This window comes from Diabrotica virgifera, chromosome 1 (genome assembly GCF_917563875.1).
Source record: "Diabrotica virgifera virgifera chromosome 1, PGI_DIABVI_V3a".
In the NCBI taxonomy this organism is placed as follows: Eukaryota; Metazoa; Arthropoda; class Insecta; order Coleoptera; family Chrysomelidae; genus Diabrotica; species Diabrotica virgifera.
In genome coordinates, this window is record NC_065443.1 from 52,914,911 (window position 1) to 52,933,796 (window position 18,886).

At 36.0% G+C, this 18,886-nt stretch overlaps 1 protein-coding gene across 2 annotated transcripts in view; it reads right to left on the minus strand.

The window, feature by feature from the left end:
* The window catches only part of LOC114324960 (4-hydroxyphenylpyruvate dioxygenase), an 87,124-nt gene that overhangs the window by 41,206 nt on the left and 27,032 nt on the right, over positions 1 to 18,886 (minus strand). For both annotated transcript variants that reach the window (XM_050655346.1, XM_050655312.1), the window contains exons 2-4: positions 17,938 to 17,964; positions 17,781 to 17,843; positions 3,323 to 3,427 (exon numbers count right to left, since the gene is read on the minus strand). In XM_050655346.1, coding sequence (XP_050511303.1) covers positions 3,323 to 3,427; positions 17,781 to 17,843; positions 17,938 to 17,964 — 195 coding nt within the window. The remainder of the gene's footprint in view (positions 1 to 3,322; positions 3,428 to 17,780; positions 17,844 to 17,937; positions 17,965 to 18,886) is intronic.

Genomic DNA, 18,886 nt, shown 5'->3' on the forward strand with positions numbered 1-18,886 from the left:
AGCCGACTGACCTCTTTGATATACTACATTTTTTATTTCCTCTATTCATTCAAGTGTGTACAAACTTATCAGTCTTTCAACTATTTTTTTATAATATTATTACTGATGAAAGAAATTTTTTTGGAAATAAAATTTGCTATTTCAGTGTCCGATGGTATGTTAGTGATAAACCCTTGAAGAAACGCCAACCTCACTATCCAAAATCATGATCAATTGTCCAAATAATATAAAAAGTATCGAAAACCTCCACTTTTCACCCTCCGTAACTCTGGAACCGTTGATTATGTAACAGTTATATGTATAGGACCTTTTTTGTTTTAAATTTTATGTAGAACATTTTTGTATAGAACGTTGTTTACGCTAAAGCATAGTTTTAGAACTATTGACGAAAAACGAAAAAAAAACTACTAATTTACCGAATTTTCTCCCATCTCCCCCCCAAACTTGACGCTTAAAATGAAGTAACTTTTTACTGAACAATATGTGGACCATATAGAACAATTTGGTGTTGGAGGAAAACTTTTAATTTGGATGTCTGGGTTAGACGTTTGTTTGGACCAATTACAACAAGGTACAAGGTACTACCTCCGTAACTTTGGAACCGTTCATTTTAGAAGGGTTGTGCATCGGACCTTTTTTATTTCAAATTTAATGTAGAATATTTTTGTATAGAAGGTGGTTCATACTAAACCACATAGTTTTAGAAATATTGACGAAAAACGTAAAAAACTAAGAATTTACGGATTTCTCCCCTCTCTCCCCCCAAACCCGACGCTTAAAATGGTGTGACTTTTTCCTGAATATTATGTGGACCATATAGAACAATTTGGTGTTTTGGGTTCTTCTAAAATGAACGGTTCCAAAGTTACGGAGGTAGTACCTTGTACCTTGTTGTAATTGGTCCAAACAAACGTCTAACCCAGACATCCAAATTAAAAGTTTTCCTCCAACACCAAATTGTTCTATATGGTCCACATATTGTTCAGTAAAAAGTTACTTCATTTTAAGCGTCAAGTTTGGGGGGGAGATGGGAGAAAATTCGGTAAATTAGTAGTTTTTTTTCGTTTTTCGTCAATAATTCTAAAACTATGCTTTAGCGTAAACAACGTTCTATACAAAAATGTTCTACATAAAATTTAAAACAAAAAAGGTCCTATACATATAAGTGTTACATAATCAACGGTTCCAGAGTTACGGAGGGTGAAAAGTGGAGGTTTTCGATACTTTTTATATTATTTGGACAATTGATCATGATTTTGGATAGTGAGGTTGGCGTTTCTTCAAGGGTTTATCACTAACATACCATCGGACACTGAAATAGCAAATTTTATTTCCAAAAAAATTTCTTTCATCAGTAATAATATTATAAAAAAATAGTTGAAAGACTGATAAGTTTGTACACACTTGAATGAATAGAGGAAATAAAAAATGTAGTATATCAAAGAGGTCAGTCGGCTGTTTCTACTAGGCCAACAATGGATGGGTGATACCTATACCATGAAAAAAGTTTTTTTGTGTTTGTGTAACGTCAGTAACGTGTAATGTGGCCGTTTTTACTGTTTTTACTGTTTGGGGTTGTACGGTGGACATAGCATATCCAACCAAAAGTTTCACTTTGGATGTCTGGGTTATGTCATTATTTGGATCAATTTTATCGTACTATGTCTTTTTGCAATCGCCACGCAGAACAAATTTTTATACCTATGCAGGCACATTTAGGTGTGGGTGTCTATGTATATTATTAGATAGGGGGTAAATAAAATGAACATTTAAAATTCTTTGTTCCGAATGGGTAATGGTGTTTTTTCTGTATATACTTTACACGTTTTTTGAGTGGTTTGAAACTTAAATTGGGCAACGCCTTAGATATCCATAATCTAAGATTTAAAAATCACAAATTAATATTAATCGGAATAACAAAAGTTTTTATTTTAATTTACAATAAAATACGAATTTTATTTTAAGTAAAAGATACCAACACTTGTCAAAGTAAAAGACTATGGGGAACTTTAAGAGAATTGCAGTTCAAGTGGGCAGCAAAAGATGATAGAACAGCAACTTTTATTGAGAAAGGAAATTGTTTAATACGAAGATAAACTAACATTTTATTTAGACGAACCTTTAGATGAAACTAGAATATTTTGGCCACGTGATGAGATGAACAGAATACCAGCCTCTGCAGAATATCATGCAGGGAAAATTTTTAGAGAACCGTAGCGTGGTTTAATTGCTCGTCTTACCAGCTTTTTAGAGCCACTGTAAACAGAATCCTCATAGCTTCTTCTCAAGAAGATCTGCAAACCAGGAAATATTACTTGATAGTGTCGTTTAGAGTTGTAAGGAAGCAGGTGTGGATCTGAACAGACGGAAAAATAAAATACTCGTAATAAGTAAACAACAGAATATAAAATCGTCTACATACGTAAATAATACCATAAGCAAGTTGATCAAATTGTTTACCTTAGATATCAATTAAATTGTAACGCACAGAGTCACGGCGAAATTAGATCTAGGATAGAGCAGACTAGAGCCGAATTTAGAAGGATGTCCAAGGTACTATGTAACATAGACCTAAAATTGGCATTGAGGATCCGCCTATTTCGCTGCTACGTGTTCTCACTCTTACTTTATGAAATCTGATGCTATAGAAGAATTATTTTAAAAGTTTCTTAGGCGGAGAAGATAAATTACTAAAATAATTCTAAACTCCACAATACTAGAACTTCTCAGCAAGACAAGAAAACTGGAGTATTTCGGACATGTAATGAGAGGTCCCAAATATCGGTCGCTACAAAGTATTATGCAAGGGAAAATTGGTAAACGCAGTCCAGAACGAAGAAAAACTTCATGGTTGAAGAACTGGTGAGATTGGTATGTGTTGATACAAGCATGCTATTTATTGTGGCAGTGAATACAATTAAGTTAGCTATGATGGTAACCGACGTTCTGAAAGGACATGGTAGGTACATGAAGAAGAAGAAACAGAATAAAACTGGTTATGATTACCGTCAACCTTTGAAAAAAGAAGAAATCTTAAGAAGAAAGAAGAGGAAATGTGGAGCTTATTACCTATCAGTCTAAGTTTTTCTGATACTACTTTTATGTATGGTATTGCTCTTAAAGCAAAAAGAAAATGTTTAAAATTCATCAAAAATAGATGAACATCCATTTGCTCACCATTCGACACAAAAAACACGCAGGGGCAGAAATTTAAAGAACTCTTGTCTATTTTCTTTAATAAAATTATAAAGTTTTACTACAGTAAAACTTGTGCCTAAGCATATATCTATACAATGTCTGTAGTAAATAGTATCAAACTTACGTTATTTTGGCGTACAACATGTTGAACGTAGTTTCTATCTCCAGTTTCAAGACCTTTATAACATACAGGTTGAAATCCTAATCGTGATATATAATAGGAAGCCGCCTGAAATAAATGATTAAATAAATATGAATGTCTGAATATATTATCTTTTGTATTATCTTTTCTTCTATCAAACATCAAAATATTTATATTTCATTTATTAACAGTAATATTAATAGTACAATTTGCGCAATTTGAAAAAGGTTTTTTAAAATTTAATTTAAACTGTATTATTGCATTTTTAACACGTTTGTGGAAAAAATATTGTATGATATACGTGTTAAAAGTACATTTTTAAGGCACTCATGAGAATTGCAGAATTCGCTTCGCTTATTCTGCAAACCTTCACATGCGTGCCTTAAAATTGTACTTTTAAAACTTATATCATAAATAACTATTTGCATTATTTGTTTTAATTGAAGAAGACATGGATTTACTAAGCATATAATCTACAATTATTCATCGAGTAAGTCGATTTTTTTGTTCGCAAGTGTAGTTTCAATGCCAAAGCTGCTGATAGAATAAAAACTGTTTGTCATTTCAATTTAATTTTGACAAAAGATCAGATTCAGAACATTAGAATACTAATTTTACATGTATTTTGATTATGTAGTATTATAATATAGGTATGTGATACTAAAAATAGTACAAACAGCGGCAAAATTAACGGAACATCTTAAAAACAGGACATGTTAGATGTCTCGAATTTCCTAAACCTGTCGTCTGATTTGAGTGATTTTTTAGTATGTTATAGCCTCATTATTTAAGAAAATCGATGCAATGATACTGTTGCTAGAGAGGTAAATGTCATTTTATACCGGGTGTAACAATCAGACTGTATTTTTTCCTTAAAGTTTAGAACACCCTGTGGAATATTCTAGCATTTATAACTAAACAATTTAAATTCAAAACTCAATTGTAGGCGTAGGCTTTCCTAACATTGTGTTTTTTAATTTATTCGCTAATGTTCGATAATAAAAGAGATACGTACTTTTATATTACAAATGAGGTATGTTGTTTGGTATGGATCAATATTATTCCAAATCTCGAGAGCGTTTCTAGTCCAGGGCGCACCTGTTTTTAGATGGACGTTGAGAGGTGACTCAAATTTTTTGCAGAAATTGCTTAAAAATAACTCAAATAATAATATTTGAGTTATCCTCCTACTCAAAATGGTCCGGAAATTGTTTAAATAATCAAAATGTCAAAATATGAAGGAAAAACTCGATTTTTTTATTGGTTTTTTGAATATAACTTTAAAACTATTCATTTCTGAAAAAAGTTGTACTGACATAAAAGTTGCATAATTAAATTTCCTACAATATAGAATTGGTTAAAAATTTAAAAAATAGTTACCCTTGTTGCAAAATAGCAATAATTGCGAAGAGAACCATACAAAAACAAGTATTGGAATTTTACGTTTTTCCACCATTGTATGCTACGCTTAGGACCTTCATATTTTAACCAGAAAAACTTTCTGATATAGTAAAGCAACACTGTAAATTTCATTAAAATTGGTTTAATAGATTTTGCAAAATAAATTTTGCAATCCAGGTTTCGCAAAAAAAATTCATTTTTTAAATGTTGCAGGCCTGAAAATAAAGCAGATAGCAAGTTGAATTTTCTTTTTGCTTATAAAAGTTTACTGTACCTTTCATTTTCAATTTGCAAAATTAAAATCGATTAATTACCACGGCGTCAGGAAATTTTTTAAATAAACATTAATTTTTGGTGCTACGCGCAGGACAGCGGTGTTCGATTCACACAAGTTGATTTCCACCAAAATTTTATCCAATCTTTATCTAATATATTATTTTCTTAATCTATATTTTGTTGTATTTTAATATTTTAATTCCACAAAAATCAAACTAATTTTATTATTGTTTGTGAAATATTGTTTAAATAATTGCATACGTTTAAAAATAATAAACTTTTATTCTCTGTGTTAAAATATATGAAAAAAGAAAATTTTTGCTAAAAAAAGTGTTATTTTAAAGGATAGAGTATGTGTTTTTATTTTGCAATAAACAAATCTATTTATTTATATCAATTTAAATATATTAATATTTAAATATGTATTTAAAGTCATACTCAATTATTGCTTGAGAAGTTCTAGAGCCTTCGCCGGGTCGACTGGGGAACTAGAGCTTATCGCTTGCTTTAATATAGAGTACAAATACATAAAAAATGGTGGATAGTGATAATGATTACACCTCAGAAGACAGTAAAAAGAGAAGTCTAGAGATAGATGCAGACAATATTTTTAACAAGAGCAAGAAACTATCCAGAACACCAACCAAACAACAGAAAGATGAAAACAAAATTGATCAGCTTTTAAAAATGATGCAAAATTTAACAGATCAAACACAAAGTTTAACATCGGAGGTAAAAGGAATAAAAGAAGAACAACGAGAATATAGAAATGACCTCCGAGAATTAAGAAAAGAAATAAATGAATTCAAACAAAGTAACCAACAACTACAAAAAGAAAATGATGAAATGAAACAGGAACTAAAGATAGTGAAAATGAAGGTAGAAAAGTTCGAGAAAGAGAGAAAAGCTAACAATGTTATTGTCCAGGGTCTACCGATGGATACAAATAACCCAAATGTAGTCAATGAGGTTATGGCAGATTTCGTGGAAAGAGAATTAGGTATTAAAGTAGAAATAGAAGAAGCTTATAAAATAGGGGACAAAACATGTCTTGTAAAACTAAAAAACAAAAATGAAAAAATAAAAATTATGAAGAACAAAAACAAACTAAGGAATTCAAAGCCGGAAATATATATCAATAACGATCTAACGCAAGAAGAGATGAAAATACAACAAGAAATACGGAGAATTGCAAAATTTCAAAAAGAAAACGGTAAGAACACTAGAGTAGGTTATCAAAAATTAATTATTGACGGGACTGAATGGAAATGGAACAAAGAGAAGAATGAACTGGAAAGGGCAAAGCAGGACACGCCAAAAAACTGATAAAAAAACAAATATTGGATACAACACAAAAAACGGACACGAAAATGGCAAAGGAAAAGGACCTGAACAGATTAGATAAAATAAAACATACGAACACAAAAAAATATAATAAAAAACCGAAAAAATGTGATCAACTAAAAATAAGTACGTGGAACATCAGAACAATGCTTGAACCAGGAAAAATGCAGGATATCGTCTCAGAACTAGAAAGATACCAAATTGATATTGCAGTGATTCAAGAAATCAGATGGGCAGGTCAAGGAGAAATAAATAGAAAAAACTACACACTACAGTACTCGGGACATGAAAAACAAGGTCAATATGGAGTTGCTTTCATAATTATGGGAAAAATAAAAAATAACATTATGCAATTTAAACCAATAAATGAACGTATGGCTTACCTGAGAATTAACGCCAAACCATTTAATATATCAATCATAAACGTATATGCCCCAACTGAAAGTGCTACTGCGGAGGAAAAAGACAAATTGTATGAGGAACTCGAACGAGAAATGGAGAAGTTACCTAGAGAAGACACAATACTGGTAATGGGAGATTTTAATGCCCAAATAGGTAAGGAAGACTACATTAACCAAGTAGCAGGTAAGCACACAATACACGAAAAAACTAACGACAATGGCCAACGATTATGTAATCTAGCATCTAGTACCAATATGATTATCGTTAGTACAAAATTCGAACATCCCAAATACCATAAAGTGACGTGGATTTCCCCAGACCAAAAAACATGGTCACAAATAGACCATATTCTGATTACAAGAAGGAAGCAAACATCGGTAACAGATGTGAGGTCCTACAGAGGTGCACATGCAGACACAGACCATTTTATGGTGACTGCAAAAGTAAGACAAAAAGTCAAAAGAACACTAAAAAACACGACAACAAAAAATAAATGGCACGTAGAAAAACTGAATACTCCAGACATAAGGATTAAATATGCTGATGACATGAACAAAAAACTAAAGGAACAATCTAAACCTACAAAGGATATAGAAACAGAATGGAGAAATATAAAAAAATGTATAAATGAAACAGCGGAAGTACACGTAGGGATAAAAAGAAACAAAAAAAGACAAGAATGGTATAATGAAGAATGCCATAAAATGTTAAAAAAGAAGGTAGAAATGAGACAAATGTGGATAAGAACAAATAGACAGGATTATAGGGAAGAATACAATATAATAAGGCATGCATGTAAGAAAAAAATAAGGAAAATTAGACGTGAGTGGTTGGATGATAAGATAAAAGAAATAGAAAAAGAGAGTAAGAACAGAAACACAAAAGAATTCTATAAGAAAATTAGTGAGCAGAACAAAACGTTTAAAGGAAAGATAAAAAGCATAAAAGATAAAAATGGAAAAGTATCAGAAAACGATGAAGAGTATAAAGAAATTTGGACTAACTATTTTAAAGAATTATTAACAGAACAACAAGATCAAGACCTAAATGAAAACAGAGGAGAAGAGACAATGATGTTAGGAAACCAGCTACAAATACCAACAAAAGAGGAAGTTGAGGAAATTATTAATAGCAGCCGTAATGGTAAAGCCTCAGGATCGGACTGTATCAATATGGAGCTTATAAAATATGGTGGTGAAGAATTAAAAGATAGATTATACAATTTAATAAAAGACATATGGGACGAAGAAAAAATGCCGGAAGAATGGTACAAAGGACAAATTATCACGATTCATAAAAAAGGAGATCAACAGATGTGTAAAAACTACAGAGGACTGACGCTATTAAACACAGCATATAAAATCATGTCCGCCTTAATACAACGAAGACTGACCGAAGCTACCACGAATATCATAGGACACTATCAATGCGGATTTGTTAAGGGAAAGTCTACAACAGATGCCATACATACAGTTAAACAAATTATGGAAAAAGCTCATGGATATAAAATAGAAATTGAACTGCTTTTTATAGATTTTCGACAAGCATTTGATACAATAAATAGATCAAAACTAATGGTAGCTCTGAAAGAAATGGGAATACAACATAAATTAAGAAGATTAATACAAATGACAATGAGTAGAACTGTAGTTAGTATAAAAACTCAAGTAGGCGACACAGAAGAATTTGTCATCAATAAAGGGGTGAGACAAGGAGATTCATTATCAGCAACTCTGTTTAATCTTGCCCTAGAATACGTCGTCAGGAAGATCAACAAAGGCACCCTCCGAACGAGAGAAGGACAAATAATAGCATACGCTGATGATATTGTGCTAATAACAAAAAATAGAAAAACAATGGAACGAATGTTAAACGAAATGGTAACAGAAGGAAAAGTAATGGGATTAAAAATAAACCAAGAGAAAACCAAAATAATGAGATTTGACAAAAACTTTGAAAACAGAAAGGTTAGAGTAGGAGAATACACTTTTGAAGAAGTCGAAAAATTTAAATATTTAGGAATATTAATAACAAACAATGGAGAAAGAGAAACCGAAATCAAAGAAAGGATTATTACAGCAAATAAGAGCTTCCATGCAAATAAAAAATTACTTAATAAGTTATTGAGTAAGAAATCAAAAATGAAAGTATACAAAACAATAATTCGACCGACGATGATGTATGCAGCCGAAACTCTTAGCATGACAAAAAAACAAGAGGAAAACCTTAGAATACAAGAAAGAAAAATACTAAGAGCAATATTAGGACCAATAAAAATAAATGACAATGAATTTAGACAAAGAACGAACCTTGAGTTACTGGAAGAAATTGAGGAGGATATAGTATGTAAAATAAAACAGCAAAGAGCAAAATGGCTAGGACACATATGGAGATCCGGATCAACTACGACGATATACTCAATATTGGAATGGACACCAGCTGGCAAAAGAAGACGTGGAAGACCAAGATCTACATGGTTACAAGAAGTAGTAAGTGATCTCAACAATGCGGGCATACGACATTGGAAAGGGAAAACCAGAGACAGGAAAGAGTGGAGAAAAATAACAGAGAAAATTAAATAACGAACATGAGGACTGATCTACCTCAAAACATAGATCTAGAGAGCGTAAGCGGCGTAACCCCTAAAGGGGTGTTTAGCCACTATATATAATATATATATATATATATATATATATATATATATATATATATATATATATATATATATATATATTATTTATATCGAAATGTAATAAAAATTAAAATGTATCAATCATTATCAAAGGTCATTGGAATGCCCAATCAGAGCAAATTATCCGCTGTCCTGCGCGTAGCACCAATTATTAATGTTTATTTAAAAATTTCCTGACGCCGTGGTAGTTAATCGATTTTAATTTTACAAATTGCAAATAAAAGATACAGTAGACTTCTATAAGCAAAAAAAATTTCAACTTGCTATCTGCTTTATTTTTAGTCCTGTAACATTTTGAAAAAATGAATTTTTTTTGCGAAAGCTGGATTGCAAAATTTATTTTGCAAAATCTATTAAGCTGAACTTAATGAAATTTACAATATTGTTATACTGTATCATAAAGTTTTTCTGTGTGAAATATGAAGGTCCTAAGTGTAGCATAAATGGTTGAAAAACGTAAAATGCGAATACTCTGTTTGTATGGTTTTTTCGAAATTATTGCTATTTTATTTTATTTATAATCAAAAACGAAGAGAAAAATCGAATTTTGCCTTCATTTTTTGATATTTTGATTATTTAAACAATATTCCGGACCTTTTTGAGAGGGAGGATAACTCTTTAGTTAGGAGGAGGGAGTTATTTTCAAGCAATTTCTGCAAAAAAATTTGAGTCACCTCTCAACGTCCAAATGTACTAAGTAATATTTTTACAGATGCGCCCTGGTCTATTCTACCTCTTATAAGATTCTAGGAGGTGGCAAACGCTCTAGTAGTCTTCTGCCAATTATGTCCCAAACATTTTCGATCAGGTTAAGATCTGGATTATGCGATGGTCAATTCAAAGTCCGAAGATTTACCTGTTGTAAATATTCGATTACAGTTTGTGAACGTGAGTTCTTGCATTATCGTTTATTAGCAAAAAATTGTTACAAATATAAGGAGCTGATAGTATGGTAGCTCAGTTCGTCGCTATGTAAGATCACTGCTTGAACACAATCGCCGCGGGTCAAATTCCTTGTAGCGCGTTCCATTTCCACCAAACAACAAAAAAAATACGAACTTAATTGAAACTTTAAATAATAAATCTGCAAATTTTTACAAACCAGACACTTTTTGACTGTTATAAATTTGACATCTATTAAATTGTTAATTTCTCATAGCCTACTTTAGGCTTTTCTATTAAACTAAGCAGAAAATGAGAAAAAAAAAAAAGAAAATGTTGATAAAGCCTAGGCCCATGCCACATTGTTTGATTTGCTTGTCTAGATAATGTTTAGAAGAAATGCGTTCAATGTGCTTCCCCGTTTAGGATTTTGTCCTCTTCAGGGTTTGAGGTGAATGTATTGTGTTGGCAGCAAAGCAAACAGTCCGAAAACCACACCGGGGCAAGCGCCGTGTCCTGGTGTTCTTGGATCCTGGGTTATGCCAGACGGTGTTGTCCAGAAGGCCAGAAGTCAACAGAGAAGAAAGTTTGATGGATTGTTGTTGGTTCCATAGACATTTACGTGTACTGTCCGTGCTTTGCTTTCGACCAAGCTCCCTAGAAACCATTGTACAACGACAGGCGTACCTGCGTCCCTCGTCGGCGGTCAGGAGGTGGCTTTGAGCGCAGCGTGGACAGTGAGCGTTCGAGTGGAGAAAATAGTTGCGGCTATTTTCTTGGGACGAACAGGTATAATTGTGCAATGAAGTTGGGAAACCGCAAAAAACCAACTTCTCCCTGTTCGGGGTAAGGAAGAGGAAATGTTAGAGGTGGGTACGGAAGGCTAACGGGGTAGCCTCAAGGATGTTTTCGTACTCTACCGGGAGTTCGTCAATGCATGTTTGCATTAGAGCGGACGGTACGTGAATCTTTTTGCGTTTGGGCTTTCGGTAGAGTACGTGGCCGGAAGATGAACAGGAACATTTGAGAGATTCTTGTGTGTCGGAAGGGGGGCCGTTGATTACTTTGATTGTGAAGTTCCTGTTCAGAGAGTTTATTCTCTCGGTGATTTTGGGGATGTTCGAGATGTTATGGATTTCGTTTGAGGGATATCGCCAGTGCTCATAGTTACATCTACGCAAGACTCTGCGCTCCGTCCTCAACAACCTCTCTTGTTTTTGTCTTGAGCAAAGAGAGTAGATACATGATTTGTACTCCATGACGGGTCGAATAAAGGTCTTGTAAGTGTGAATGAGAGTCTTCTTGTGTGTCTTGCCAATTTTTCCCGAGAGAGCGTTGAGAAGTCTGGCCCTGTTCCTTACCCTATCTAAAGTTGCCTTTAGATCTGCGTCCCAGTTGAGAGTCCTGGTAAACAGTACTCCCAAATAGTTCACAGTCGGGCTAACAACAAGCCTTTCTCCCAACAAACTCAGAGGATATTGGTCGTCTTCATTGCGAATGATTCTATTTGACACAGTAGGGGCGCGAAACACAATTGTTGTTGTTTTGTTCGCGTTGAGCGTGACTCTCCACTTACAACACCACTCGCCGACACCGTCCAACAGAGCCTGTGCTCTTCTGAAGAGGAGTCTTGGGTTGTATCGAGAGGTAGTTGAGAGCAGAGTCGTGTCGTCTGCATAGAGAAAAAGCCGAGTACCTGGGATATTTTGGTTAGTGATGTCGCTGTTGTAGATGATGTACAACAGCGGCGCTAGGACTGAACCCTGGGGAACTCCAGCTTGTGGAGTGAAGGGGGTGGACTTTTGATCGCATATTTTCACTCTGACAGTACGGTTGTGGAGGTAGGAGTGTACAATTTTGGTAAATTGCAATGGAAGCCCGATGTCCAGAAGTTTCCGAACAAGCCCGTCGTGCCAGACCTGGTCGAAAGCCTTCTGCACATCCAGAAATGTGGCTATGGCGATAGAACCATCGTTGATGGTTTGAGTGACTTTGGTAGTGAAATCTATTAATGCATGTTTGGTAGATTTACCTGACTGGAATCCATATTGGAATTTTGGTATGATATTGTGGTTTTCGAGAAAGTTATTGAGCCTCTCCTTTAGGATTAGCTCAAGAACTTTACCCAGAGTATTGATTAATGAAATTGGTCTGTAGGATTCCACGTCGGTTGGGGGTTTGCCTTTTTTCAAAAGCATGATGGTGTTGGCCACTTTCCAAGGAGTAGGAAAATGGCTGTTTTTGAGACATGCATTGAATATTTTAGTTAGAAGAGGGATGATACTCTCTGGAAGTTTTTTGAGGCACCTTCGGTTGATGCCATCAGGTCCGGGAGCGCTGTTTTTGCCGATTTGGCAAAAGCTCTCCGTTTCCCTGTCTGTGAGGGGGTCCATGATAGGATCATAGACTGGAATGTGGTGGTTGAGAGTAACATTTACAATGTATTCTGTGTTGAATTTAAATATGCGATCAAAGTTCGGGTTATCTGGCGTTTGAAAATTGTTTTGAAGCGAATTTTTGAATGCTTCGGCTTTCCCTTCTGGGGAATTGACTATGTGATTGTTGACCAACAGATGAGATGGTTGAGATAATTTTTGTTTTGTTAGGACTTTGAATTTTTGCCAGAATTTACCTCCGTCTCTGTAGTCCAGTTTTGAGGTAGTCTCTTCCCACCGGCGAGCCGTTAGGACAGATATCTCCCTCTTTATCCTGGCACAGATTCGGTTGTACTCTGTTTTGATTAGTGGGTTTCTGTTGGCCTTGTATTGACGTAGAAGACGTCGTTTTTGTTGAATTTTGGCAATGATGTATTGTGGAAGTGCCGGTGATGTATAAGTTATTTGTTTGAGTGGAATTGCGTGCGTGATCGCCTCAGTGATGAGGTTCTCGATATTGGTTGCACTGGTGTCGATACTATCGTTAGTATCGAGTTCGCCTAACATTGGGAGATTTTGTGTGATGAAGTTTTGGAATTCAGTCCAGTTAGCGTGACGATAGTCTCTTATAGATCTTGGAGGGTTTGGTTGTTTTGGAGTGAGAATGTCGGTGTCGACAAGAAGAGGTACGTGGTCTGACGTTATCGAATCGCCTATGTGGCATCTATCCCCGAACCGATCCAGAATGTTACTAGTAACTAGGATGTGGTCGATAATAGAGGCCCCATTGGCGTTCAAAAACGTGAATTCAGTGTTGGTGATTCTTGAAATGGGAAGGTCTAGTAGATAATCCGTGAGGCGGATGCCTTCTGGGTTTTGATGGTGATCACCAAACTGTGTATGTCTACAATTTAGGTCACCCATCAACACAGCCTTGCCGAGCCTCGAAAAGTACTCTAGCAAATGCCTGTTGAGTGGTTGACCCGGGTGTTTGTAGTAAGAGACTATCGTGAGGGTTTCGTTGTTGGGGATGTGCACGTCAATTGCCAGGAAGTCCACATCAGGTGGACGAAAATTTTGTGGGAATGTGTGTGTGTTGTGCGGTATTCCGTGTTTCACGAGAATACCATTCCCACGTGAAACCTGACAGCGGCTTCGATGGATGATCGAATATCCTGCGAAGTGTGGATCGTTTTTCGACAGAGTATCTGTGAGTGCGAGGATCTGGATGTTATGCTTCGACAGGATATTCTTGATGAGGGGTCTCTTTTTGGAGAGACCCTGACAGTTGACTGTGCCTAGGGTGAAATCCATAAAGGGAGGGTGTTTAGTGGTTGGAGCGGAATGTCACCGTGACATTGCTCCCGTACCCGTGGACCACTGTCGAGTGGTCGTAGACTTGGCTAATCAGATTAGCCGTGATTGCAGCGATATGCTCACGAAGTTCAGGCAACAAGTTAAGCAACAGAGCGGTCTGAATAGACAAGATGTTTTTTGTTTCTGTAGGGAGTTCGAAAGGGGGGAATGATCTTTCGATCGTAAGTGGCTGAATTTCATGTTGGGCGGAGGGGATGGTGTGTCTTTGAGGACACTTGTTGGAATATGCGGGGTGGTCACCGCCGCAATTCGGGCATTTTGGTTCCTGCTGTTTGGTGCAGGCGCTGGATTTATGGTTGCCGCCGCAGTGGGGGCAGACGAATGCTTTTTGTGGGCATTCGTCGATGGAATGTCCGTTGATGCAGCATTTGCTGCAATATTTTGGAGTGGGTATTGTAGGGTCGGAGCCATGAGGGAGTTCGGCATTATAGATCTCGCCATCTAGAGTTATGCCTCGGCTCAGTGCTGACGTGAATTTTTCCAAGGATTTGGTCACCACCTTGATCACTTTGGAGTCCTTGCCTGTTTTATAGGATTTGACTCTCCACAGTCTTTCGACTGGGAATTGCTGTTCTGTGAGCAAGTCGGTGACCTCCTGCTCGGAGTAATCCACGTCGATTCCGGTTATGCAGAGGAGATAGGTGGGCTCTTTTGCGGAAGTGTTTGCATTTCTGCTACGGCTATGGACCGTAACCATGGTTTGGCCAGTTGCTGTGTGGATTGCTTTCTCGATATCCCCTGCATTTATAGGATTAAAAAGTCGAAGATGTGCGATTCCATGTGAGAGGACTTTGCAAGAGTGAATTTTGTTGGACAAAAGAGTGGTGGCATTTATTTGCCGAAAGAAGGTACGTTTGTTACAAAGATCTTTTGGGAGATCTTTGATTAGATATTCGGACAGTGTGGGATCGTTTATGGCGTTGATGACGTTTTGATTTCTGGCTTGGGTTTTGGGGCGTGGATTGGCTGCGGCATTGGCGTAAGACATTTGTCTTATTTGTCTTCTCTGGAAGACGAAATCGTTGGGTTCAGGATTGTTTGCAGTGCTGATGGTTGCTTGTTGTTGTTGAGAAGAGGGTTGCTGTTGAGAAGATTGTTGTTTCGATTGTTTGGGTGCTTGTTTTGATGGTTGAGTTGGGACTTTTGGTATTGCACCGTGAATATTCCGAGCGCTCTGAAGTTGAGGACCAGCCTGTGCTGGTGTTCTTAGTGGCGGAAAATCGTTAGCATATCGCTGCAGAAGGGGGTTGGAGGCGTCGTCCTGCTCGATGCGAAGGTAGGCCTCGCGATACTTGTTGCGGACGATTTGCATCTCCGCGCTAAGCGTCTCGAGGTCCAGCTCCGCCGTGAGCCGGTTGTAACCTCTGGATGGGGGCACAGTGCCTTCCTGATGCAAGGAAGAGAACTGGTTGGCTGTAGTGGTGGTGGTGGTGGTGGCAACGCTTGTCGCGGTCGTCGTCCGAGGACGAAGCGACCGGGTGGAGCTGACTGACCTTACAGAAGAAGGCATTACAAATGCAAGGGCAAGGATGCAAGTCTAGCGATCGGAGGGCACCTCAGCCTCAAGGTGTTCTGGGGGGTAAACCCCAGGGATAAAGGTGGCTTGTCCACCCCTCCGTGCTTTTCCGGCGTAAGACAGTGACTATAATTACCTGGTGGGTGCAGTTTACCCTGCCGCTGGTGGGTCCCTCGTTGAAAGCCTTTTTCGCAGTTAGTTTGGCCCCCTTACTCGCACTTGTTCTTGTAACCGTATGTGAACACTAGGTAGAGTTCGGGGCGAGCGTGCTCGCTCGAGCCCAGGGCCAGAGTATTCCTCTGAAACCCAGTAATCCGTCTACCTTTTGGTTTACACGGCCAAGCGTCGTTGGTTTTTCACACTGGTTCCAAACTAATAGCTTAGGGCTAACCGTGCGCCGCTTCTTCAGCACTTGGTGCTCTCAGGCTTCTCGCTGTTCGTCGGTAAGAGTGGGGTGTGCACGCAGTGACCTTACTCTTCGACGTCCGGGACGAGAATGAAAAGCCTAGGGCTACAATCGAGTTTTAATTTCAATATTTTATATTCTGGCTATACAATATATAGGGTGTTCCGAATTTTAAGAAAAAAACACAGTATGATTGCTACACCCGGTATAAAATGACATTTATCTTTATAGCAACGATTTTATCACATAGATTTTCTTAAATAATAAGGCTATCATATACTAAAAAAATCGGTTCCATGACATCTCGTAACGCGACAGTTCGTAACCGGACAGTTGGTAACGGACAATTCGTAACAGCGACAGTTCGTAACGGCGACAGTTCGTAACGGCGACACTTCGTAACGGCGACAGTTCGTAACTATGCAAATTCGTAACGGACAATTCGTAACGTCCAAATTGAATTCTGTTTATTGTTGTTAACGTGGAAACTGTTATTATAGTTATAAATGGAAATATGTTTATCAATTTAACGAATTAGTATCAGGATAAACATTTTTAAGGCATTTCATATTTTGTGTTTCAGAGTATAATAAAAGTATTTAAACCAAGTATTAAAGTATTACAAGCCATCCGTCTTATCAACTATAACCGTTAATTGAATGCCCCAAAGCTATTACCAATCACAAGGTTTATTATAATAACAGGTAATTATAATCTTTTCTTTACAAAATCTTTATTTAAAAAGTTTGGAATGTCTAAAGACGGTTGTCAGATTAAAGATTTCAGGAATTAAGTACTTCATTATACATTTGTCTAGGCATATGCAAATTTAAGGAACAATAAGAGGAATAAACTTTTAAGAATATTGTTAAAAGTTTGTATGTATTTAAATATTTGTTTGTGTTTAAAGACTTTTAATATACACTGTTAAACTGTGTTAAACATGTTTATCTCCGTACTGATTCGTTAAATTGATAAACATAATTTCAATTATAACTGTAATAACAGTTAGTTTCTACGTTAACAAAATTAAACAGAATAATTCAATTTGGACGTTACGAATTGTCCATTACGAATTTGTATAGTTACGAACTGTCGCCGTTACCAAGTGTCGCCGTTACGAATTGTCGCTGTTACGAATTGTCCGTTACCAACTGTCCGGTTACGAACTGTCGCGTTACGAGGTGTCTGGTCACGAAAAAAATCACTCAAATCGGACATCAGGTTAAGGAAATTCGAGACATCTAACATGTCCCATTTTTAAGGTGTTCCGTTAATTTTGCCGTTGTGTGTATTTAAAACAAAAGATAAAAACCCAATGTTTATTATATAGAAAGTATAATTTTTGAAAAATATATACATAGTCGGTTCGCTAATCTCAGACACAATTTTAGAAATTATTTTTTTGCGAAATTAGTTACATTTTGACAGTGATAATATTAAGAGTAAACACACATAAATCACATAAATCTTATGCCAATCAATAATTATTTATTTATACTATAATATACTGCATTGCTAACAAATGATAAAATGATTTATTGTACAAAATAAAAATATTTTAAGGAAATAAATTCCACCAAATTGTATGAATTTAGTTCACACTCCCACTATTTCCAATAATTCTTCTTTTTTAATAAAGGATCTCTGCTATTAATAGTGTGAGGTAGGAATTTTTGTGTTGTATGTTTCCTACTCTGAATCTGTCAAAATGCATCTAAGTTGAGAGAACGGAGTTCAATGAAAATATAACAAAACTTGTACTTTACCTGTTTTGCGTTTCCAACGTAAAATGTTAAATGGTGGAAATTCAAAAATTTTCCATTAGTGGGCTACAACAAAATAAAAACAATTAGGTAATATTTATAACAATACCTCTATAAAAAGATTCTACTTGGAATTATTTATTATAGAATTTTCACTCACCACTGGTCCTTTGTCAGAATAACTGGTCTGAAAGAAAAAAGAAAATTTTTAATCAAATTTAATGTATACTTATAGATAGTATACTGAGTATACTTATAGATATTCACAAACAACAACAAAGTTATGTTTTTGTAAAAAAACTAAAGAAGCTGTTATTAATTACTTAAGAAATTTTAAAGTGGGAAAACTAGTATTTTAAAAAATATATTACACGGCAACCTGTTCATAAAAAATAGCGGATTCCTCTAATACTAACATACATTTTCGATAATATGTAAGTATAGTCCATCCGCTATAACTTTTCCCATGCGGTACGATTCATTTTCAATCAAATTAAGTCAAAACAGAAAGTGAAACGTACGCCGATGTATGTAGTATATAGTATACAGTATACAAAATGTATATATACATCGACGTACGTTTCAATTTATGTTTTGACTTAATTTGATTGAAAATGAATAGTCCGCATGGGAAAGGTTATAGCGAACGGACTATATATTAAGCATTAATTTTCTAATGTTGGTTATTGCATAAGCTCTAATTAAAGTTTCATATTTTTCGTATCCATTCCATATTTCTAACCGTGTTCCACATAATAATATGTTCGTCGACGGATCTCGTCTTCGCATCCTCCACTGTTAGTGATGACGGCGTCTAAAGGGTTTGCTCACTACGGAGACCAAAGGATGGTATCCTAGCCTAGAGCATGGTATCCTACTCTTCATATTCGTGAATTCTCGCATTTAAAATAATGTATTTATTTTACCTGGCGATCCAAACTATATTATCGATGGCTATGTAAAATAAATGCATTATTTTGAATGCCAGAATTCACGAGTATGAAGAGTAGGATACTATGCTCTAGGATAGGATACCATCCTTTGGTCTCCGTAGTGAGCACACGCTAAGATTAAATTTTCTGACCACTTCGTACCCTGTCATGTTCCTT